The sequence below is a fragment of the Suncus etruscus genome, chromosome X (assembly GCF_024139225.1).
Source record: "Suncus etruscus isolate mSunEtr1 chromosome X, mSunEtr1.pri.cur, whole genome shotgun sequence".
Taxonomy (NCBI): Eukaryota; Metazoa; Chordata; class Mammalia; order Eulipotyphla; family Soricidae; genus Suncus; species Suncus etruscus.
Window position 1 is genome coordinate 54233851 of NC_064868.1, and position 24660 is coordinate 54258510.

The 24660-nt window shown below is 39.2% G+C and overlaps 2 protein-coding genes across 2 annotated transcripts in view; one reads left to right on the forward strand and one right to left on the reverse strand.

The window, feature by feature from the left end:
* Positions 1 to 2687: 2687 nt before the first annotated feature.
* On the reverse strand, positions 2688 to 7431 carry LOC125999299 (sperm acrosome-associated protein 5-like). Its single transcript, XM_049767379.1, has 4 exons — positions 7158 to 7431; positions 6608 to 6766; positions 2871 to 2949; positions 2688 to 2769 (listed from the first exon to the last, which is right to left on the reverse strand). The coding sequence occupies exons 1-4, from the start codon at positions 7300 to 7302 to the stop codon at positions 2688 to 2690; spliced, it is 465 nt and encodes a 154-aa protein (XP_049623336.1). The 5' UTR covers positions 7303 to 7431.
* A 6803-nt stretch (positions 7432 to 14234) lies between these two features.
* Positions 14235 to 24660, forward strand: part of LOC125999330 (zinc finger protein 182-like) — a 33708-nt gene continuing 23282 nt past the window's right edge. Inside the window, exons 1-3 of the mRNA XM_049767409.1 lie at positions 14235 to 14284; positions 21651 to 21777; positions 22312 to 22404. Coding sequence (XP_049623366.1) covers positions 14270 to 14284; positions 21651 to 21777; positions 22312 to 22404 — 235 coding nt within the window. The 5' untranslated portion in view covers positions 14235 to 14269. The remainder of the gene's footprint in view (positions 14285 to 21650; positions 21778 to 22311; positions 22405 to 24660) is intronic.

Consider the following 24660-nt stretch of genomic DNA (forward strand, 5'->3'; position numbering starts at 1 on the left):
ATACTAAGTGGAGTTTTTATTTATTAGGGATAAGAAATCAGAATTTTTTTGTTACAGAATGTCCTCCACATTGAACATTTGCCAAAATGACTTGGGCTTTAGTTTCTTGGACATCTGCCGATTACCCTGAACCTTGGGTCTCATCTTTGGATCTGGCACAGTTTTCTGCACGTACATCAGAATATCTCTACCAGGTAGGTACCTCTACCAGGATTACCCAACTTGAGTGAACATGACTGCTTAGATCTACCCAGAACACGACCAATGGGGGAGGATGGGAGCTGGGGATCCAGTCTCAGCAAGAATGACCTATCAGAGCTTTCCAGAGAATTTGCAGGAGGAGGTACTCAGAACTCACTCTCCTGGCAGCAAAGGAGATGAACTGGACATTGCATGGGACTGTACCTTGGCGACTTGTCCCCCCAGAGCTTTCTGGAATGATTCGGCTACTTGGGACACCACCAATGCTGCTGCTGCCGCTGCTCCAGGCTGCAGGCTTCTATCAGGGTGAACCCTGGAACTTTCTTGGCACATACTTGTCCTAGGGTGGGCTCTCATGCTAACATGACTGTGGCTTGGAAATCAGCAACTACTTGCTTTGAAGACAGATTTCCCTGCCTCCCCACATAATGGTGAGATAAAATTAGGAGATACCTTGTCTATAACATCACCTGGAGGCATTCCTCTACCAGGGAAGACCCTACAGCTGCTCCGACATCGATCTGCTCAAAAGAGACTTCCCTTAACACTGAGAAGACTTAACAAGAACAATGACCTGCTTACTGGACAGGGCTTGCTGTATTGCCCCTTAATTGTGAGATGAAACTAGAGGATACTCCACACCAGCCTGACTTCAACGTAGGATGTGCAGATTTCAGGATCTTTAATACAGAAACCTGATGCCAACAATAGGACTGCGTGAAAAAATAAAACTGTATTGGCACTACAGACAATGACTTGGATTGAATAAACTGGTTTGCCTGGAGCCTAGAGTTGGTCTTATGCCAGAAAACTTCAGGGTAATGGTTTCCTTGTATTTAGACCAAGGATATTCCTTTCTATGACCCCATATTTTGGTGGGCCTATGCAAACAATATTTGCCACTCTAACACCGTTTTCACTGTGCCCTTTTGACTAGCCCTTAAAAAAAAACCTCTTAAACTTTTGATGTTAACTTTAATATGTATGTGCATGAATATATAAAAAATACTATGCTTTCAAAGTTAAAAAAAGTAACAAGTTTTGCAAACCAGTGTATAAAAAAGAAGAAAGAGAGAAAGAATAAGAAATGGGAAGGGGACCTTTGCCCAATAAGTAGGCAGGGAACTGGGGATATTAGTGGCTGGAAATGTCCACTAGGATGCTGTACATTGTATGACTGAAACTTAATACTCAACTGTATTATGAATAACCTTGTAATCACATTGTTAATAAAGTAATTAAAAATAAAAAAATTAGGAGATACCTCATGTCATATTGACTTCGACATAAGATATATGCTAATAATCTCCAATTACTGATACCTGACAGTGAAAACCATGATTGTAGAGAAATTTTCCTGTGACCTTGAAAAAACACTTTATGGTTAGAAAAATTAATATGCCTGGATGCTGTAGTTGGTCTTATGATTTGTGGGTACTGATACCCTATTTTTAGACCAAAAGTTTTTTCTTTCTATTTTTCCAACTTTGGTTGTACCTATTTTGCCAACCCCTTTATCTTTTAGTGATAACATCTGCCTTTTTCTTAGTACCTTGGGATGCAAAATACTTTGTTTTACTTCATATTTCTGCACTTTTCTATAAAGTCATTTAGGGGGATATATCAGATTAACCAGGCCCCTCTCTATTCTCCACCCTAGGTCCCTCTCTATTATCCACCCCAAGATGTGGTCTGGATTCTTCTAATAAAAATCTTGGGTCTCAGGAAAACACTCTCACACATTTCCAGATTTCCTTTATTGAGCTATCTTCTTCTTAGAAGTGGTAGGCTTGCATGTTGGAATTTGTGAACCAGTTTCACCCCCTTCAGAGTGTTTGGATTATTTCTTGCACTGGCATTTGCTTCCAGACCCGCGTCTCTCTAATGTCCTGGTCTTGGCACATGAGGCTCTTATCACAGTTCTCCTCCAAATCCCATGAGATAGTTATATCATTTTAATTTTTATTTTATAATTATGTTTTACTGGCCATACCCAGTGGTGCTCAGCACTTACACCTTGCTCAATGATCACCCCTGGCAGTGCTTCGAGGACCATATATGGGATGCAGTGGATTGAAATTTAGTATATGCAAGGAAAGTACTTTATTTCCTGTACTATTGCCCCAGACCCTATTGTTCTGATTTTAAAGATAAACTGAAGCAGAGAAATTAAGTACCTTGGCCAAAGCAACACAGTAAGTGGTGTAGAAATGGTATTTGAACCTAGGACAACCTAAATTCATAATCATATGCTATCCTTCACACTATTTGCCTCCTGTTCCCAACACATAATTGTTTGGTGTCCACAAATTATAGCTTCAAATATGTGGAGGATATGATTGGGGATCATGAAGCACGGAAAAAAGGAAAGTCAAGCATCAGAGAGGTCTCTGCATTGTTTATGGGTGTCATATTTTATTAAATCTACAGAAGAAGGAGAAGAAAACCTTCATCTCTGAACATCCAATTCATGAGCCAGTGTTTCTCTAATTAGGTCTTAAGTGCATATGACACCCGTTGGTCCATTTAGATAAGTCATAACCAGAACAGTAGTTTGTCCAAGTATCCCTGGGAAATGATGGAAGGGAAGGAGTAAATGAACAGACTGATGAAGAAACTGTATTATTTTTCCAGCTGCCCAAGGTCCAAACCATGTCCTTTGAACTTACCAGGCACCCATTCCACTATGGAAGGTCACAATCTTCTTTGCACATAAGATGTCATCTTTAATATGGTAGTTACGCAGATCTGGGAGAAGAGAAGGATCTAGTCATGTGGTATTTGCAGAACAGGGTGACAGAATATGAAATCCCCAGGGTTCTTGCTTCACTAGGGTCTGAATAATGTCAACCACTTTATTATTTACTATCTTGATTCATTTGTCAGTTGTTTATGAATAATGGTAATGCTATTTTGACCGGTTCTGTTCAACAGGTCTGGATGACTTTAATTGTCATTCTGTGTAATTTATATGATCTCAATTGCAGCAGTGGCTTACCATAATCGCCACTCAACCATCATGTTGGCTGACCAGGAAAATGTTTAGCTCTAAGTATGGTCAGTCATGATGCTTTCAAACTTGATATTCTCATGTGCTAGATAAGTTCAACCATAATTTTTTGGTTTGTTTTTGGGTTGTATTCAGGGATTACTCATGGCTCTGCACTCAGAAATCACTCCTGGCAGGCTTGGGGGACTATATGGGATACTGGGAATCGAACCAGGGTCCAACTTGTGTTGGAGCGTGTAAAGTGAACACCTTACTCTTGTGCTATCACTCTGGCCCCTCAACCATAATTTTTACTAGCAACATATGAACTCAATCTACATATTGGCCTATGTAAGGGAATTAGTCAATGTACCTTTAAGGGGTGATACCCCCTTGTAATGGCAGTTACAGTGGGACATGCCTCCCTATAATGGATAACCGCTCTACTATAAAAAAGTAAAAACCTGGCAGTTAGGGGGGCCCAGGGTAAAGACTGGAGCAGAGCCTGTGGACCCATGGGAGATGGGGGCTGAAGGCCCAGGTTCTCTGGGATTGGGCCTGAGATAAAGCATTGGCAAGAAAGATGCAACTTGTTCCACCTTTATCATCCCATCTCTCTCTATATATACATATGATGTATATGTATATGTATATATCTCCTTTGAAGAATTGCATTGGGGAGTATTGCCATTTTAATGATACTAATCCTCCCAATTCATGGACAGAACTACAGACCTCCTCCGCCTCCTCCTGGTTCTCCAGCTTGCAATCTCTTTCTCTCTAGCTTAATGCCTCCAGGTAGATTTTAGAAGATGCAGAGAAACAAAAGGTTCTCTCTCTCTCTCTTTCTCTCTCTCTCTCTCTCTCTCTCTCTCTCTCTCTCTCTCTCTCTCTCTCTTTCTCTCTCTCTCTCTCAGGCTGCTCAGGCAGTGGTCTGAGTTGCTACATTTTGGTGTCCCTGGGTGGGCCCTGGCACTATTCTATCTCAGTTATGCTGGAATCTGGACCAACATTATTTCAACTATCATGTTGTCTGGACCATGATTAATTTAATCCTCTTCTCAGGGTATTTAATATGCTCTACCTACAAGTGATATATTTTTGAGAATGAATTACTTTCTTCTCATGACATGAATTTATCTTTTAAATTTTTTTTCGGTTTTGGGGCCCAAACCTGGTTATGTTCAGAGATTACTCCTGGTTCTGCACTCAGGAATTACTCTTGATGAAACTTGGGAGACTATATGGAATCTGAGGATTGAAATCTGTCAGCAGTGTGCAAGGGATGAAACACTACTGCCCAGATGAATGGAAGCATAGAAACAAATGAGACCACATTAAACTGAGAAGTTTCTGGACTTCAAAGGAAACAATGACTAGAATAAAAAGACTACCCGTGGAATGGGAGAAACTACCCAATACCCATAAACTGTGGGATTAATACTTAACACATATGTTACTAATAGAAGTTAGCAAGAAAAATCCATCTACTTGCATCCCAAAATGGGGAGAAGATATGAACAGACATTTTCACAAAGATGAAATATAGATGGCCAAAGGCACACAAATCTATCCAAAAATGGGGAAAAGAAATTGACATATCCTCAATGAATAAATACAGATGGGCAAAGGACACATGAAAAAATGCTGAACATGCTGAATCATGAGGGAGATGCAAATAAAAAACTGCAGTGAGGTTTCATCTCACACTACAGAGACTGGCACACATCATAAAGAAGTGGAACAACCAGTGCTGGCATGGATGAGAATGAAAGGAACTCTCATTCACTGCTGATGGAAATGTAGAATGGTCCAGCTTTTTTTTTTTTAAAAACAATATGGATATTTCTTAAAAACTAGAAATCTAGCTTCTATAGGATCCAGCAATACCACTCCTAGGGATATTCCCTAGGAACCCAAAAACACCATGCAGAAAAGAACTCTGTATCTTCATCACAGCACCATTTACAAGAGTCAGAGTATGGAAACAACTGAAGTGCTCGAGAATCAATGATTGTCTAACGAAACTGGTACATATACACAATGGAATGCTATGCAGCTGTCAGTAAAACTGATGTAATGAAATTTGCTTATACATGAATGAATATGGAGAATATTATGCTGAGTTAAATGAGTCAAAGGGAAACAGACATAGAATAATCCCACTCATCTGTGGGATATAAGAAAAAGTAAAAGATAGTATGGTAGTAATAAACAGAGACAATAGACATGAGGGTCAGGAGGACCAGTGTGTGGTAGAAAGCTTGCTACAAAAAGTGTTGAGTGCAGTTTGGTAGCAAAGTTTCCACTATGACAATGGTAGTTGGAACTGATCATTATAGACAAGAACTGGGTGGTGAACAAGGATAAAGTGGTATGCATGGTACTCTTTCATTAACAATAATGCAAACCACCGTGTTAAAGAGAAAAAAGGATGCAGAGGAGAGAGGGAGGGAAACTGAGGACATTGGTTGCAGGAAATATGCATTGGTGAATGATATTTTACATTGTATGACTGATTTCAAGCATGAACAATTTTGTAATCACAGTGCTTAAATAAAATAATTATTATAAAATAAATATATAATATTAAAAATAATTTCTATCTTCATTTGACTGGACCAAGACTTCAACCTTCATTTTTGACAAATCAAATTCCAGTTGGTGTCAACTGAATAATCCTAACCTTCCTTTTAGCTAGTCTTTTTATTTTTGGGCCACACTCAGCAGTGCTCTGGGGCTTCTCCTGGCTCTGAGCTCAGAAATCATTACTGGAAGGCTTGGGAGACCATGTGGGATGCCGAACATCGAACTTGGGCTGGCTGCGTGCAAGGCAAATGCCCTACCTGCTGTGATATCGCACTTGCCCCCACCCTTTTTAGCTAGTCTTAACTATTTCAATATTTACACTATTCTCTCATGAACAATTCAAATTTCCATAGTAGCCAGTATACTCAACCTTCAAACTGACCAATCTGGGCTGTCTTTAATCATTGTGAAAGGTGTCAAGCAACTTTCACCTCCATTTGAGCTGGCACCGAATAATCTCTCTTTTGATTTATCTTGGCAAATCTCAAATACCATTTTGGCCACAACAATTTAATTTGTCTTCAATAGCACCACACTCTTCTATAGAAAGTGAATTCCTTTCTACATGGAACTTGCTTCTATTTGTACATGTAGAAGCTGTTTCTTCACTCAGTATCTGATCAATTACAATTCTTAACTAGGGAAATTTCTACTTCAGAAAACTTCAAAATACTTTCTGGATGAGGTTTTGGGTCTCTAAGTTCTCTTGATTTTGATAAATTTTAGTGCAGTAATAATACATAAAAGGTATGGGATGCCGGGATTTGAACCAATGACCTTACCTCCATGCTATCTCTCCGGCCCCTGTCCCAGTTTTTCATCACCCACCTTGACAATTCATGTGGCAGAGGTTATGGGTAGGTGTAATGCCATTATCACACCACCATGCAGAATTCAGTTGGAAAATGCCATATTCACTGCTGCCATCAATATTATGGCTCAATAAAGACGTATCAAATCCACTTTCATAGTGTGCCATGCACAGCCCTGGTGTAGAGAGGAGGTATGGAGCATGGGAAAAGGAGAGGGAAGGATTAGAGGGTTGGGAGAAAGGTGGTTATCTTTCCAGTTGGGTAATGCTTTTAGTCTAGTAGTGATATTGATATTGGTGATTCTGATTTTGTAGTCACAACAGTAGTAATGATATTCATGGGTATAATGGCAGGTATGATATAAATGGTAGTGATGGTGCTTATGATAGTGTTGATTGTAAAGTTAATGATACTTGTGACTTTATAATTAAAGCACTCATCAGCCAGTGGCAAGATGATAAAGAGGATAATATCTTAGCCTAGGGAGTGACAAATGAAGAGAGACTGATCGTGATTATAGTGAGAAGCTAAGTATGGGGGATAATTTGGGGCAACTGGGGACTCACAGTCTTCAATGCTGTAACCCATGAAGCCACTGAGGCCTTCATTCTCCAGCTTTTGTGCCAATTTACAGCGGTCATAGATTCTGGCATAGACAGTTAGAATCATCATCATAGTAAGGATCATCAATGCGGAGGCCCAAGACTGCATTCTGATTCACATAAACCCTCCTAGATGACTTCTTACTTCAGACTCCACACTGAAGTGTTTAGAATAAAGAACACATTGGAACTTTAAATCTATGAGCAAACAATTGATAGATACTGAAACTGAAGTCACATCACCTTCAGTGTTAGTTGTCATAGGACATACAAGATAAGGGAAATATACATAGATAGATGGATCCAAAGACAGGGAGAAATAGAGATATCAGATGGGGGGGTGAAGCGGTAGTGCAAGTGATAGGGCGTTTGCCTTACATGCGCTGATCCAGGACAGATTGCTGTTCGATCCCCCTTCCCATATGGTCTCCCAAGCCAGGAGCTATTTCAGAGCACATAGCCAGGAGTAACCCCTGAGCATCACCGAGTGTGGCCTAAAGAAGTAAAAAAAAAAAAAGAGAGAGAGAGAGAAAAAGATGGGGGGGGGGGTTGGGGACACATAAGGAAAAAATAGGACTCAGATATTAGGCCTTATACTTGGCCCACATTCTCCTACATATTTTTCTGAGTATCACAATACTTTAATAAAGGGTATCTAGGGGCCGGTAAATGCAGCTGACCCAGGATAGACCTGGGTCTGATCCCCGGCATCCCATATGATCCCCCGAGCCTACCAGGAGAGATATATGAGCACAGAGCCAGGAATAACCCCTGAGCACTGCCAAGTGTGGCCCCCCTCAAAAGGGGGGGAGTATATATATAGTTACTTTTGTCAACTAATTTTATTACATTTAAGATATTAAATGTGAAATATTGACATGATCAAGCCCATATTCAATATTATTTTTCTCAACCACTTATTTAAAAGTTGTATTTTCTGGGGATGGAGCTATTGCACAGTGGTAGGGTGTTTACCTTCACGCAGCCAATCAAGGACGGACCTTGGTTCCCCATCCAGGAGTGATTTCTGAGTGTATAGCCAGGAGTAATCTCTGAGCGTGGGTGTGGCCCAAAAAGCCAAAAAATGTTGTATTTTCTACATTTATTTATATTTTTATTTTTATCAAGACACCATTATTTAATTTTTATATTTTATATTTTTAATTTTTATCAAGGCACCATGAGTACAATATTACTAGATTCCCTTCCACTACCCAGTATGCCCAGTTGGTAGGCACAAACAAATTTATTTCATATTATTTCTTCCAACAAAACTTAAAGGAATGGCAAAAGAAATGATCAGAAAATAAATAAAAATCAAGTGATAATGATTGATTGCTAAGTATTTTAACCAATATAAGCAAGAGAATAATTTATTGTTGGAAATGTATAAAATACCTTAGGAATGTAGGAATAAGCATACATTTATTTATTTATTTATTTATTTATTTATTTATTTATTTATTTATTTATTTTGGGTCACACCCGGCAATGCACAGGGGTTACTCCTGGCTCTAACTCTAAGAAATCGCCACTGGCAGGCATGGGGGACCATATGGGATGCTGGGATTTTAACCACTGTCCTTCGGCATGGAAGGCAAAGGCCTTACCTCCATGTTATCTAGCCGGCCCCATACCTTTATTTTTATTAATTAATTTATTTTAATAATTACTTTATTTAAGCACTGTGGTTTCAAGTTGTTTGTGCTTGAGTTTCAGTCATACAATGTACACCATCCTCACCAGTGCACATATCCCACCACTAATGTTCCCAGTTTCACTCTTCCCTCCCCCATTAACTATTATTAATGAAGGGGTATATGCATATCAAATTATCCCCTTTCAGCATCCGGTTCTTGTCCAGAGTGATTAGTTCTAATTATCATTGTTATAGTGAATCCTTCTCTATCCAAACCGCATTCACTGCTCTTTGAAGTAAGCCTCTTATCATGGACTGGTTATATTGTCCCTCATCTCTATTGTCTCTGGATATTATTACCATCATATCTTTTTATTTTTTGAAAGCTTAGTGTTTTATATTTAAGCTTAAAATTATGTTACCATTTAAATTATTATTGATAAAATGGAGTAGAAGATGAAAAATTATCTAATATATTTATACTGCTTATAAAACATTTCATATAATTCAAATGAAAATTACACCTGTCTTTATTTTTTTGGTTTTGGGACACACCTGGTGATACTCAGGGGTTACTCCTGGCTATGTACTCAGAAATCGCTCCTGGTTTGGGGGACCATTTGGGATCGAACTGAGGTCCATCCTGGGTCAGCCGCATGCAAGGCAAACGCCCTACTCCTGTGCTATCGCTCTGGCCCCTTACACCAGTCTTCTTAATAATAAACAGCCCATGAATTATTCAGATAATAGGCTTGACGTTGTCATTTATGGCCACTGCTTATATCGGAGGTTTCCAGATAGAGCCATGAGGATAATAAAAGTGGGTAATAGTGAGACACTATGAACATTTATATATAATACATATAATTGTATATACATTTTATATATAATTATAATTATATAATTAACAATATTTTATTTTTTAATTCCACAAATGAGTGAGATTATTCTGTCTATCCCTCTCCCACTAACTCATTTTTACTTAGCATAATAATCTCCATTTCCATCCATGTACACGCAGATTACATGACTTAATTTTTCCTGACAGCTGCAAAGTATTCCATTGTGTAGATGTACCACAATTTCTTTATCCAGTCATCTTTTCTTGGACAGTTCAGTTGTTTCCAGATTCTGGCTATTGTGAACAGTGCTACAATGAACATAGGAATATAGAGGGCTTTTCTGCATGATGTTTTTGGGTTCCTATGGCATATTCCTAGGAGTGGTATTTTTGGGAGCTCAATTTCTCATATTTTTTTTTTGAGACATATGCATATTGTGTTCCAAAAAGTCTATATTCCCACTAGCAGTGAATGAGAGTTCTTTTCTCCTCGCCTCACCAGCATAGGTTAGTCTTTTTTTGTGTGTGTGATGCATGCTAGTATCTGTGGTGTAAGATATCTCAATACTAGTTTACATATTCATTGGCTAGTTTTAGTGGTTTTGTAGTTAGATCTTTCGGATATATTATGCAAGTTGTTGGGATATCAATTCAATGAGTACAAATGGAGTATTAATTAACTATTTGACCTTGGATAAGTCATTTAGTATCTCTGGGACTCAGTTTCCTCACCTGATATTTGGGAGCCATAGACTGAGTCTTCACCAATATGGGGCCATCTAAGGCAGGTTATGTCATGTGCTCCACACAGCACTTGGAATACAGGAAATATGGAGCTAAGTCTGAGCCCTTATAATAACACTCTGGGCCTGGTTTTTTTTTTTTTTTGTGTGTGTGTCACACCCAGTAGCACTCAGGGGCTACTTACTCCTGGCTCTATGCCCAGAAATCGCTCCTGGCAGGCTCGGGGGACCCTATGGGGCGCAGGGATTCGAACTTCCATGCTATCTCTCTGGCCCCTCTGGGCCTGTTTTTAAGAGCCTTATGTCACTACCCACTTCTATTTTATGCTTTTTATTGAAAAAAAACTTTCACACATATCTAACTTTATGTAACAGCAACAACAACAATCACCAGTACGAAATACATCACTTGCTAAGTGCCGGGCATTGTTATAAACCTATACAACCATCTTCCCCATTTACAGATAAGGGAAATCTAGCATGGAGAAGTCAGAGTCCTACTCAATGTTACACAACTGTTAGGTGTGGATTTAAAACCAAGCAGTGTCTATTATGTTATTTTTATTCTCTTCTTCCATACCACAATCCAAATATCTAGCATTCTAGATGTACTAATACAAGTATTGGTTGTCATGTTCCAGCATTCTGGTGGTGCAAGACAAGCATTCAACATGAAATTAAATATTTTTTAATGTAATTAGATTCCCATGGAACCCTATTAAGTAAGAATTAAATGGGGGTAGTAGTACAGTTAGGATAGAGAAGGGATCAATGTAATAATTAGTTGGAAATTATAACTGAACAAGAATTGGGTGCTGAAAGGAAGTAAAATGATACGCATGATACCCCTTCAGTAACAACATTGCAAAGCACAGTTTCTAAAAGTATGATAGATAGATAGAGAACAAAAATGTCTGCCATAGAGGTAGACTTGGGTGGGGGAGGAGGGAAATTAGGGAAATTGATGCCTGGAAATGTATACTAAAAAAGGAACATTGAATGATGCAACTCAACCATCCAGAACGTTTGAACTATGTGCTCAAGATAATTCAATACAAATTAAAAAGAAAGAAAGGTCATGGAAGGGGCAAGAGAGATAGCATGGAGGTAAGGCATTTGCCTTACATGCAGAAGGATGGCGGTTCGAATTCCGACATCCCATAGGGTCTCCTGAGCCTGCCAGGAGCGATTTCTGAGCATAGAGCCAGGAGTAACCACTGAGCGCTGCTGGGTGTGATCCAAAAACCAAAAATATATATATATATATATATATATATATATATATATATATATGTATGTATTTGAAACTAACAACAGCGATATTATAAATCAGAGAACCTCAATAAAAATTAAAAATAAAGGTCATAATTTGGAGATATTAAAACAATACTTAAATATGAGGTCTGCCACTGATAGAAACATCCCCAATTTAGCCAGCACTCTACTCTTCCTGGACTATATGGCCTACCTACATTTCCGACAAACAATTTCTGTAGATTATTTGTACTTCATGGTCTTTGCCACGAATATGCCCCCAAATCTTTTTGCCTTCAAAGAACTGTGTGATCAGTTTCTTTTGGTCGACCTAATTGTCTCCTCTGATGTAAGAATATCATCCTTCCCTACCAGTTTATCACTGTCAACAAGTACTTAAAACATTCCCGAGGGTGTGTGTGTGTGTGTGTGTGTGTGTGTGTGTGTGTGTGTGTGTGTGTTTGTGTGTGCGTGCGCCATTCATTCCTTAGTTTCTTGTTTGCCCACTGCCTTTCAAAGACTGTAAACTCCCAGTTTTAGCCACTGGATGGAGCCAGTGACCTTTCTCTACCTGTTAGCCTTTGTGTCCTAGAAGTCTTTCTGCAACACACCCTACCTGTTCAATATCACCCGCAAATCAGATTACTATGTCCAAGTTCAAGACGCCACATTGCTGAATGTTAAAATTTACTAATTGGACACTTCCCCTCAAGTTGTTAGGAAACTGATCTTTGAGGTCTTAGAAATGAAAGCCACCTTAAAAAATATCTGCTTGACTGGGAAGTGTCAAGGATGAAAATAAAGACGGTGGGTGTCACCATCTCTTTAAGAGTGACGTCACCAGGTCGGAGAGATAGCATGGAGATAGGCGTTTGCCTTGCATTCAGAAGCACGGTGGTTCAAATTCCGGCGTCCCATATGGTCCTGCCATATGGAGCCTGCCAGGAGCGATTTCTGAGCACAGAACCAGGAGGAATCCCTGAGCGCTGCCGGGTGTGACCCAACCCCCCAAAAGTGACGTCACCTCTTTGGTTGGCTCTTACCACGCCTATTCCGTGGATCAGCCATCTTCCAGTAGGGTGAGTGGGAGGAGGCTCCATGTTAGCTACTGGCGAGAGGTGCTCAAAGCTCAGACTGAGCTTGCGCAGAACTGACCGCTGCAGTTTTCTGTGTTTCAGAATCGAAGTAAGTCCCGAAATGGAAGTGCGTGTAAGGGGCCAATTCTTATAATGGTTTCCTCTACCTGGAGCTGAGAACTGTTGAACGTGAGGGTGAGATTCCAGACGGTGAGTTCCAGGAGTGATGAGGAGTCCAGAACCATCGAAGAGGGAGACATGAAAAATGAAGGGAGGAGGTGGGAGTCATTGATACGGGGACTTGAGGGTCGAATAAGTGAGAACCGGGAGGTTAGAGGTTATTTAAAAGATGCTAAAGTTGGACCGGAGCGGTAGCGCTAGCGGGAAGGTGTCTGCCTTGCCCGCTGTAGCATAGGAGGGACCGCGGTTCGATTCCCTGGCGTCCCATAGGCTCCCCAAGCCAGGGGCGATTTTTGAGCGCCTAGCCAGGAGTAACCCCTGAGTGTCACCGGGTGGGGCCCAAAAACAAAAAAAATTGCCAAATTTGTATGGCTGGTCAGGACTGATTTGCACACGTTTCCCAGAACAGTGACTTGCACGACGGGTTCATAAGCACCTCTTCTCTCCTGTCCCATGAACCAAGCCCCGGCCTGGGTTGAATGCTCCCCCTGACGGGATTCTGCATTCCAAGGTTTCCAGCACCTGGAAGCTGAGAAGGGAAAAGGTGAAAAGGAAAAAGAGACACTCAAGAGGCCTCATTTGACCTGCAGCCACGCAAGACCTTGGGATGGGTGAATGGGGCTTCATACTTAAGAGTTGGGGAGACTTGGGCTAAAAGCACTATGGGGAAAGCTAGCTTTAAAGTTAAGTGTTTGGGAACATTAAAATGTAAATATTCTATTCGAATTACAGATTAGTTAGAAAATAGAAGAAAAGAAAGTCGAAAGGAAAGTAAGTTTATCCCCCCATATTTAAGAGGTTTAGTATGTATTTTTAAACGCTAAATATATTGTCTTAGACGAGTCCCCACAGTATTATTTACCATTTGATTCATCCAGAAGAAATTGGAATTTAACCTGAAAATTTACTCTGTAACTTTAATATTTTTCTAAATGTTGATAGCATGTGCAAATGATTTTAAATAGTACACCCTTGTAGTTTCTTATTAATCACATATTAAGGGTCATATAGGATCATCTAAACTTGATATTATTGTTAAAATAAATGCTGAGGCCCTTACAGAGAAATTAAAATACTTCCTAGGAATATAATTTTTGCGTCAGAACAATACTATACAAGAAAGAACTCAAATACATGAAAAAATTACGAATGTACATCATGTGGTGGTTAAAACCACATGATTCCCAAACATCCACAGGTTGCTTCTAGCAAGCTAACGTGAGATTTCTAGACAGATAATTTTGGGCATTGGAAGCCTAGATAAGCCACTCATATGCTCTCCTACTCTCCACTTTTCAGCTTAGGCTTCACACGTCTCTGCCTTTTCCCAGGAAGAGCAGGAAATGGTTGAACCGTGGGTAAGTGTGTTGTCTGTTCCTTGCTCAATTTTACCCCATGTGATGAGCCATGTAGGATTTTTACATAAAATAGGAAATTCTTTATAAATAAGCATGACAGCAGATTAGTACCAAGTTAGCTTGTTAAACAAGTGGAAGATTTAGGGTTGTAGCAGATGATATGTTACAAATGACTCTTTGACAGAGGAAAACGTAACCATTAATATGGGTCACTTTACTCATCTGATTAGAGACTACCACATCTTCAGGGAAATAAAGGTTTCCTGTAATTCCCTTTCAAGGCATTTGTCAGGTCTTCATGGTGAAGATGCAATTGTTTTCAGTTATAACCTAGTGATAAATGCAGTTCCTATTATCCTACAGGTATTTCTATATTGTTGCTCAATGGGCTGCCCACATAATGACAAAATGTAATTTGAGAGTAAGATATGTAACTTGCTTATCTTCCAGATAATTGTCGGGTAATTATTTTCAAGTTGGATTTTGATTCTTGTTTGACCAAAGATGAAAAATAATGCGGATAATTATATACTACCACCATTTTAAAAATTCACTTACAAATAATGTGGTTTTCTGATAGGGGCTTTACAGTGGGGCTTGGGAACTCAGGAGCCATTACAGTTTCTCTAAAGCAGGCCTGACTAGTGTCTGTCTGATAGTGCTGGGGGCCATACCTATTTAATGCTAGGGATTGACCATGTGGTGCCTGGGGGCAAATTAAGGATCTTGCATATGTAAGACCTGTGGACCACTCATTCGAGTTATCTACACAGTCCCCCTTTTTTTCAAAAATAGTGTATAATACAATGATTTTCTCTCATTTTTTAGAAATATTAATACATGTATGATTGGTATATCCAATCTATAGGATAGAGAATTGTTTTATCACCCTCAAAATGTGCTTTATGCTATCTCTTTATAGACATATCCTCCCCTACCTATAGATCTAATAAGTATAATAATAGTTGTGTAATAAATTCAAGGTAATCATATAATATATGACTGTTTTTATTCAGAGGTTACTCCTGGCTTTATGCTCAGAAATCATTCCTGGTGGGTTCAGGGTATCATATGAAATGTTGGAAATCAAATCCAGGTTGGACACTTGTAAGACAAGAGCCCTTGTCGTCCATGCTATCGCTCTGGCCCAGTATAAGATTTTTTTTAAAAATTAAGGTTTTTTTGAGATAATCGATTGAGATGCATTTGTGAAAATAATTGATATATCATCTCAGGAACACTTGCTAGTTCCCTCAATTGTAATATCTTGTAAAAGTATATATGCACTGGAGAGGAAATACAGCAAATTTTGGCCTTACACATGACTAGCCAGGATTAGATCCCTAACACCCCAAATTTTTAAAATAAATTTATTGATATATAATTTACATGTCATAAAATTTACCCATTTAAATATTCAGTTTGATGGTTTTTAGTATATTTATAGAGCAACACTAATAGTGCACCAATATCCGTAACTAGAACATTTTTATTACCTCTTATCCCAATGAAATTATATCCCAGAGATGTGCTCAGTTTTAGACTACTTGACTTGCATGCATGAAGCCCCAGGTCTGAACACTGGCACTATTACATGTATATAATGTTTTTGTTTCTTTTAAGCCTAACCTGGTGGTTAGGTGATTTAGGCCACTCTTGGGGTTTGTTCTTGACTCAAATAAAATAAATAACATAAGGATTTTTAACATATCTTCCCCCATTTTTGCTGAGACATGGTGATTTACAATACTGATAATTATAGTTTCATACATAGGAAGTTTCAACATCACATCCATCAACAGAATGCCACTTTATTCCACATTTTTCGTAGCATCCCTCCACCCAGGAAAGCTCAATTCTGTATACCCAGCTCTTGGGTTTTGTTGCCTTTGGCCATTTATTTTTTAACTGTGTTTTTTTATATACTACACATATGAGGATTTATTCTGTCAGCCTGATACCCTCTAGATCAATCCATGTAGTGACACATTGTATCATTTCATCTTTTCATAGCTGAATAGTATTCCACTTTGTATATACACCACAATCTTTTTTAAAGTGAACAAAATATTTTATTTTTTATTTTTAAAATTATTTAAGCACCATGGTTATGAATATGTTTGAGACAGGCATTATATTTCTCTCCCTAGTTGTTAGTGTAATTATTTCTCTAACTTCATTTAGCACTCTTTGTGGTAAGCTTTATATCATGGGCTGGTCTTTCCCGAGCTCTTCTCTATTGCCTCTGGGTATTATTATAATACTGCTTTATAATTTTTCTAAAACTCCTCATATGAGTGAAACTATTCTGTGTTTATCCTCTAACTAATTTCACTCAATAGTTTCCATATGCATTCATGTATAGACAAGTTTTATGGCTTCAATTTTAACAGTTGCATAGTATTTCATTGTATATTTGTACCACAGTTTCTTTAGACTCTCATCTGTTGTAGGGCATCTGGTTGTTACCAGATTAAGGCTATTGTAAATAGTGCTGCTATGAACATAGGAGTGCAGATGGCATGATTATGTTGTATTTTTTTGATCTTAGGGTATATCCCTAGGAGTGGTAGGGTTGGATCATCTGGGAGCTCAATGACCAGTTTTTTAAGGAATATTCATACTGTTTTCCTGAGAGGCTGGATGAGAGACCAATTCTCCTCACCTCCATGCCAGCAATGGTTGTTCTTGTTCTTTGTATGTGTACTAGTCGCTGTGGTGTGAGACAATATCTCATTGTTTTGATTTGCATCTCCCTGCTGATTAGTGATGTGGAGCATTTTTCATATGCTTTTTGGTCATATGTATTTCTTTTTTGAGGAAATGTCTGTGAATTTCTTTTCCCCATTTTTGATGGAGTTAGAGGTGTTTTCCTTGTTAAGTTCTGTTAGTACCTTGAATATATTGGATATTAGACCCTTGTCTGATGGCTGTTGTGTGAATAGTTTCTCCCCTTTTATGGGTAGCCTTTGTGTCTTATTCACTGTTTCTTTTGAAGTGCAGAAGCTTCTCAGTTTGATGTAATCCCATTTGTTTATCTCTGCTTCCACTTATTTGGACAGTGGTGTATCCTATTTGAATATACTTTTAGTCTCAATGTCATGGATTGTTTTCTTTATGTTTTCAATATACCTTATAGTTTCAGTTCTGATATCAAGGTCTTTAATCCATTTTGATTTGACCTTTGTGCACAGTGTTAGATAAAGTTCAGCATTCACTTTTTGGCATATGACTGACCAGTTGTGCCAACATCACTTGTTCAGGAGGCTTTTCATGCTCCAATTTGTGTTTTTTTGCCCATTTATCAAAGATTAGTTTATTGTATGTCTGAGGGTCATTCTCTGAATACTCAAGACTATTCCACTGATTTGAGAGTATGTCTTTAATTCAGTACCATGCTGTTTTAATGACTATTGCTTTGTAGTACAATTTAAAGTTGGGGAAAGCATTGGCTGCCATTTTCTTTTTCCTATGGGTTGCTTTAGCTATTCTTGGGCATTTATTATTCCAAATTAATTTTAGGATTGTTTGATCTACTTCTTTGAAGAATGTCATGGGTATCCTTTGAAGGATTGCATTAAATCTGTACAATGCTTTGGGGAGTATTGCCATTTTAATGATGTTAATCCTCCCAATTCATAAACAGGGAATGAGCCTCCATTTCCTTGTGTCCTATTTTATTTCTTGAAGCAGTGTTTTTTGTTTGTTTGTGTCTTTGGTTTTTGGTTTTGGTTTTGGTTTTTGGTTTTTGGGTCACACCCAGCAGCGCTCAGGGGTTACTCGTGGCTCTATGCTCAGAAATCGCTCCTGGCAGGCTCAGGGGACCATATGGGATGCCGGTATTTGAACCACTGACCTTCTGCGTCTAAGGCAAACACCTTACCACTGTGCTATCTCTCCGGCCTCTTGAAGCAGTGTTTTATAGTTTTCTTTGTATAGGTCCTTCACCTCTTTAGTTAATTTGATTCCAAGGTATTTGAGTTTGTGTGATGCTAGCATGAATGGAATTATTCTTTAATGTCCATTTATTTTCTAACATTATTGGTGTATAAGAAAGCCTTTGATTTTTGCATGTTAATTTTGTAGGCTGCCACTTTGCTGTATGAATCTCTTGTTTCTAGAAGCTTTTTGGTAGAGTCTTTAGGGTTTTCTAAATATAGTAGCATGTCATCTGCAAACAGTAAGAGCTTGATTTCTTCCTTTCCTATCTGAATGCCCTTGATATCTTTTTCTTGCGTGATTTTTATGGTAAGAACTTCTAGCACTATGTTGAGTAGGAGTCATGAGAGAAGGCAGATTTTAGAGGAAAGGCTTTTAGTTTATCTTCGTTGAGAATAATGCTTGCCATTAACTTTTGGTAGATGGCCTTGACTATAATGAGAAAAGTTCCTTCCATTTCCATCTTGATGGGAGTTTTTTTTAAATCAAGAATGGGTGTTGGACTTTACCAAATGCTTTCTTTGCATCTATTGATATAATCATATGGTTTTCTTTTTTCTTTTGTTGATATGGTATATTATATTGATTGATTTACATATTTTAAACTACCCTTGCATTCCTGGAATGAATCCTACTTATTCGTGCTGTATGACCTTCTTTTTTTTGGTGGGGGGCACACCCGTTTGATGCTTAGGGGTTACTCCTGGCTATGTGCTCAGAAATATCTCCTGGCTTGGGGGACCATATAGGATGCCGGGGGATTGAACTGCGGTCCGTCCTAGTCTAGTGCTTGCAAGGCAGGTGCCTTACCTCTAGCGCCACCTCTCCTGCCATATGACCTTCCTGATGAGGCATTGGGTCCTATTTGCCAGGATTACTGAGTATATTTACATCTGTGTTCATCAGGGATGTAATTTTCATTTTTGGCAGCATCTCTATCTGGTTTTGGTATTAAGGTGATGTTGGCTTCATAAAAGCTATTTAGAAGTGTTCCTGATTACAAATATGATTTTAGTTGTATTATTTCAGTCATGTAAAGAACAACCCCCTTCACCAGTGCAACAATTCCAACCACCAATGTCCCAAATCTCCCTCCTTCCCACCCCACCGACACCTGTACTTCAGACAGGTTTTCTACTTCCCTCATTCATTCACATTGTTAGGATGTTCTCAATGCAGTTATTTCTCTAACTGCACTCATCACTCTTTGTGGTGAGCTTCATGTTGTGAGCTGCACCTTCCAGCCCTCATCTCTTTTGTTTCTGAGAATTTTAAAACCCATAGATGAGTGAGACTATTCTGCATCTATTTCTCTCCCTCTGACTTATTTCACTCAGCATAATAAAGTCCATGTACATCCATGTATAGGAAAATTTCATGACTTCATCTCTCCTGATGGCTGCATACTATTCCATTGTATATATGTACCACAGTTTCTTTATCCATTCATCTGTTGAAGGGCATCTTGGTTGTTTCCAGAGTCTGGCTATTGTAAATAGTGCTGCAATGAATATAGGTGTGAAGAAGGGAGTTTTGTATTCGATTTTTGTGTTCGTAGGGTATATCCCTAGGAGTGGTATAGCTGGATCATAGTTCAATTTACAGTTTTTTTGAGGAATCTCCATGTTGTTTTCCATAAAGGCTGGACTAGATGACATTCCCACCAGCAGTGAATAAGACTTCCTTTCTCTCCACATCCCCACCACCATTGATTGATTTTGTGATTTGTGCCAGTGTCTGTGGCTTGAGATGGTACCTCACTGTTGTTTTGACTTGCATCTCTATATTTCTCTTTTTTTCAAGAAGTCTATCTCCTTGTTTGGTTCTTTCCATTTTGATTAATGTGTCTTGATGTTCTGTTCTTTTTGCTTTGATTGACACTCTTTGTATCTCTTGAATAATTGCTTCCCTCTACCTTTTCAGACCAGGAAGTTCTTACCGATTATTTTTTCATCTAGCTTTTCTTCACTTCTTCTTATTTCTGTCTCTGGAATTTTTGTGACTCTGAAGTTGTTCCTGCTAGTATTGTTTTTTTTTTTTTTTTGGTTTTTGGGCCACACCCGTTTGACGCTCAGGGGTTACTCCTGGCTATGTGCTCAGAAATTGCCCCTGGCTTGGGGGGACCATATGGGACGCCGGGGGATTGAACCGTGGTCCGTTCCTTGGCTAGCGCTTGCAAGGCAGACACCTTACCTCTAGCGCCACCTTCCCGGCCCCCCTGCTAGTATTGTTAATAATATCTCATGTCATTTTTTTTCTCATTTTATTTTGCCTTTTTTTTGTCACACCTGGTGATGCTTAGGCGTTACTCCTGGCTATGTGCTCACAAATCGCTCCTGGCTTGGGCGATCATATGGGACGCTGTGGGGATTAAACCACAGTTTGTCATAGGTCAGCTGCATGCAAGGCAAAAGCCCTACTGCTGTGATACAGCTCCGGCCCCTGCTTTTTATTTATTGATGGAGTTACGTACTCTATGAAGTTACTGATTCTGTTTTCAGCATCATCCATTATGCTTATGAGACTTATTACTGTATCCCTTAGCTCCTTTATTTCTATTTGAGTACATTTTTTTCATTTTATTTCTGTCACCATCTTGATATGGCTGAGTTCCTTTATTTTTATTGTTTCTGTTACTCAGTTTTCTGAGGAGAGAGACTTTAGCTACTTTCTATTTCTACAATCAGATCTTCTCTTCCCCAAGGTTCATGATGACTGAGAAGGTGTCAGCTCTAGGTCTTCTTTGAGGGGAATTTGGCTGGGATGAAGGGGTATGTCTCCTGTTGTTTGCATTGTGTTATCAATTCTGCCAGGGCTATACTCTGTAGATATATTATTGAGTATATTTACAATTAGCTGTAATTGTTGGAAGTTCATGATTAAATGCCATTTCTCCCATAGAAATTACCAGTAGTATAGGCACATTTACTTGCAAAAAATCATTCTCTCCCCCACTTTATTATTCTGACAACTTTGCCATAACTCAGGTGTCCATGCATCGTTGGATACTAATTTAACTAGATTATTTGTCTATTTACATACTTATATCACATTTACACATTGTGATTAAATGAAATACTTTTCTACCATGATTTTCCATGTGAGGAGCCACACCTGGAGATATTCATGGCTTATTCCTGGCTCTGTACTCAGGGATTATTCCAGGTAACTTTGAAGGATCATATGGATAGTGGAAGGTTGAACCCAAGTCATCTGCATGCAAGGCAAGCATCTTATCTACTGTACTATCTTGAGCCTCAACCATGATTTTATTCTACATAAAATAGGTAACAAGTTTTATCTAATGTAAAAATTGTGCATTAAGTCCTCATTATGAATTGAGATAGTTCAGACAGTAGTTTCCTTACATTTCATTCGCGTCATTCAGTATTTAGCAGTTTATCATAAAAGAAATGTGCAATTACAGGGACAAGTGACTTTTGAGGATGTGGCTGTGGATTTTACCCAGGAGGAGTGGCAGTACCTGAACCCTCTGCAGAGGATTCTGTTCAGAGATGTGATGTTGGAGACATACAGCAACCTGGTTTCTGTGGGTAAGAATGATTGTCAAGTAATTTCATTGTTTATGTTTATTCAGGAGAGAGCCTTTTCTTTCTTTCTTTTTTTGGTTTTTGGGCCACACCCGGTGACGCTCAGGGGTTACTCCTGGCCATGAGCTCAGAAGTCACTCCTGGCTTGGGGGACCATATGGGACGCCGGGGGATTGAACCACAGTCCGTCCAAGGCTAGCGCAGGCAAGGCAGGCACCTTACCTCTAGCGCCACCGCCCAACCCCTAGAGAGAGCCTTTTCTTTGTCATTATTGGAAACTTTTGTTTATCCAGGAGAGTCTTTTCTCTGTCAATACTGGAAACTTGCAATGTCTAAATTGCTTGAGAAATGTGATATTGCAGAGATCAAAGCTCGTTTCTCCCTTTTGCTATTCTTACAAGGTGTTTGTAAATTTAATTTTCATTCAGGTGAAATGATTGATTTTACCATTCTGTCAAGAGATATGTCCATGCACTGCCCCTAACTCTTATTTTCCTGTTTCTCAAAGGTCTTTTTGCCATATTTTCTCATTAACAGGGCAGGAAGTTACCAAACCAGACCTCATACTCAAACTGGAATTAGAAAAGTTGTTCTGGGAAGAAGGAAAAATCCCCATTTGGAACTTCCCAGGTAAGCTTTTTTTTGACAAAAAACAATTATCATTCATTTTGCTTATGAGACTTTCTTAGCTCCTTTATTTCTATTTGAATAAGTTTTTTCCATTTTATTTCTATCACCCTCTTGATATGCCTGAGTTCCTTTTATTATTATTGTTGTTATTATTGTTATTATTATTATTATTTATGTTACTCTGTTGTCTGAGGAGTGAGACTCTGGTTACTTTCTATTTCTATTTCAGGTCTTCTCTTCCCCAAGGTTTATGATGACTGAGTAGGTATCAGCACTAGGTCTCTTGTGAGGGGAATTATTCCCCTTCCCCTCACAAGTGTGAGGTGATGTGGATGAGATTTCAGATTTCAAGTATAACAGAATCAAAATGTTTTGGTCTTTGATAGTGTTGAAGGATAGGACATAAACACACTCAGACATAACATGGGCATTTCTTCCCTTTCCCCACATCCATTCACTCTTTAGTTCAGAGTCCTCAAACTACAGCCCATGGGCCACATGTACCCACCAAAGACATTTATCCTCTGGGTGTTGTTGCCCTTGCTGTCTGTCCTGATTAGCAGTTGATTCGTCCTGGATCCACAGTGCCCCCTTTTGCAATGTGCTGCACTTTCCTACTTCCCTCTTTCTCTCTGTCTCTCGACTCTTCCTCTAAGTCTCTGCCAGGGGTCCTCAAACCCCATTTAATCACTGATAAGTTTGTTGATATAAATTTGCTGGCTCTTCATTTTAAATACTTTATTTGATTTGTTTCCATTTTGTTTTTTTCTTTAAAATAAGACATGTGCAGTGTGCATAGGAATTCGTTCATAGTTTTTGTAAACTATAGCCTGGCTTTCCAGTGGTCCGAGGGACAGTAAACTGGCCTCTATTTAAAATTTTGACACCCTCTTCTCTAGTTGGTGCTCACCCACATTCTAGTTGGTGCTCACCTACATCTTTCTGCACATCTTTGTTTACCATAGATACGTGTAAATGCTAACCCCCTCCCTGTATGCTTTACTATTTTTCTTTTTTTAATTTTATTTTCTATATGTTTGTTTTTCATTTTTATATATAGAATCTTTATTTACATACCATGATTACAAGCATGACTTTAGTTGGGGTTTAGTCATAAACAGAACACCCCCCCCTTCAACACTGCAACATTCCCACTAACAATGCCTTCCCCACCTTTCCTACCCCTACCTGTATTCGAGACAGGCATTCTATTTCTCTCACTCATTAAGATTGTCATGATAGTTGTTAGTGTAGTTATTTCCTTAACTGCACTCATCACTCTGTGGTTTGCTTCATATTGTGAGCCGGTCCTTTCGGCCCACATCTCTATTATTTCTGAGCATTATTACAATAATGTCTTTAATTTTCCTTAAAACCTGCGGGGTCCTAAAGCCCCCCGGAAATGGCTGGGAGGCTCTTGGACTTCCGCACTTTTATTTGGCTGGGTTAAAAGAACAACCACACCTGTAAAAAATCTGAGAGAGGTTAGTAAATGAAGACCTCAGGCGAGATATCCTATCAGAGGTACCTTTATTGGGTTCAGCAACTCTTATATAGAGGAGGAGAAATGGGCAGGAAAAAGGACATGTCAATCATACTTTTTTGGCGCGAAGGTTATAGAACAAAGGCAGTAAAATATTCAGAAGGGAGGGAGACCTTATGTCTCCAAAGTGGGATCTGCAGCCTGCTTATCTGGGCTAACATCAGTCTGTAAAGGGGGCAGGTTTTTGAAGGTAGCTATTAACTCCGGAAAGAAGCTAAAGGGAGTGGTCTAGATCTGGAACTAGCATTGGGGGTGTTCACTTTTCTCTTTGGCTTCAAAGAAAAATCTCCTTCAGCTGTGAAATACCTTTCCTGTTAGCTCAAAAGCTTACAGCAAAGTCAGCAGATGGGCAGCCTTAGGGTAAAAGGCTGCATAAAAGACAGAAGACAGAAAAATTGATCCTTTGACAGGACACTGTCTCCAACATCTCCCCCTTTCTCTTCTAATAAAAGAAGGAAAGTCGTGAGTGGGTGGAAGATCCGTGTCTTAGGCCTGCAGGGTTTGACCAGGTCGGACATGGCCATCAGCCGCATTTAAAATGATGGCTACGGACGCGGTGGGTGTCCATGGAGGTCCGAATTATATGCCGTAGCCTTTTGGGGCCATGCCCTAACTGGGACCCTACTAATCCCGTCATAGGCATCTCCACAGCCGAGAGCACAAAGACCGGAGCGAACTCCGTCTGTTAGCGATGCGCTCAATCTCCTGGAAAC

Coding starts and splice junctions, on each gene's coding strand:
- LOC125999299 (XM_049767379.1), bottom strand. CDS start 7,302: ATGCAGTCTTGGGCCTCCGCATTGATGATCCTTACTATGATGATGATT. Junction 2,950..6,607: donor CTGCCACATGAATTGTCAAG/GTGGGTGATGAA, acceptor CTCTTCTCCCAG/ATCTGCGTAACTACCATATT. Junction 2,770..2,870: donor CATAGTGGAATGGGTGCCTG/GTAAGTTCAAAG, acceptor ATCATTTCCCAG/GGATACTTGGACAAACTACT.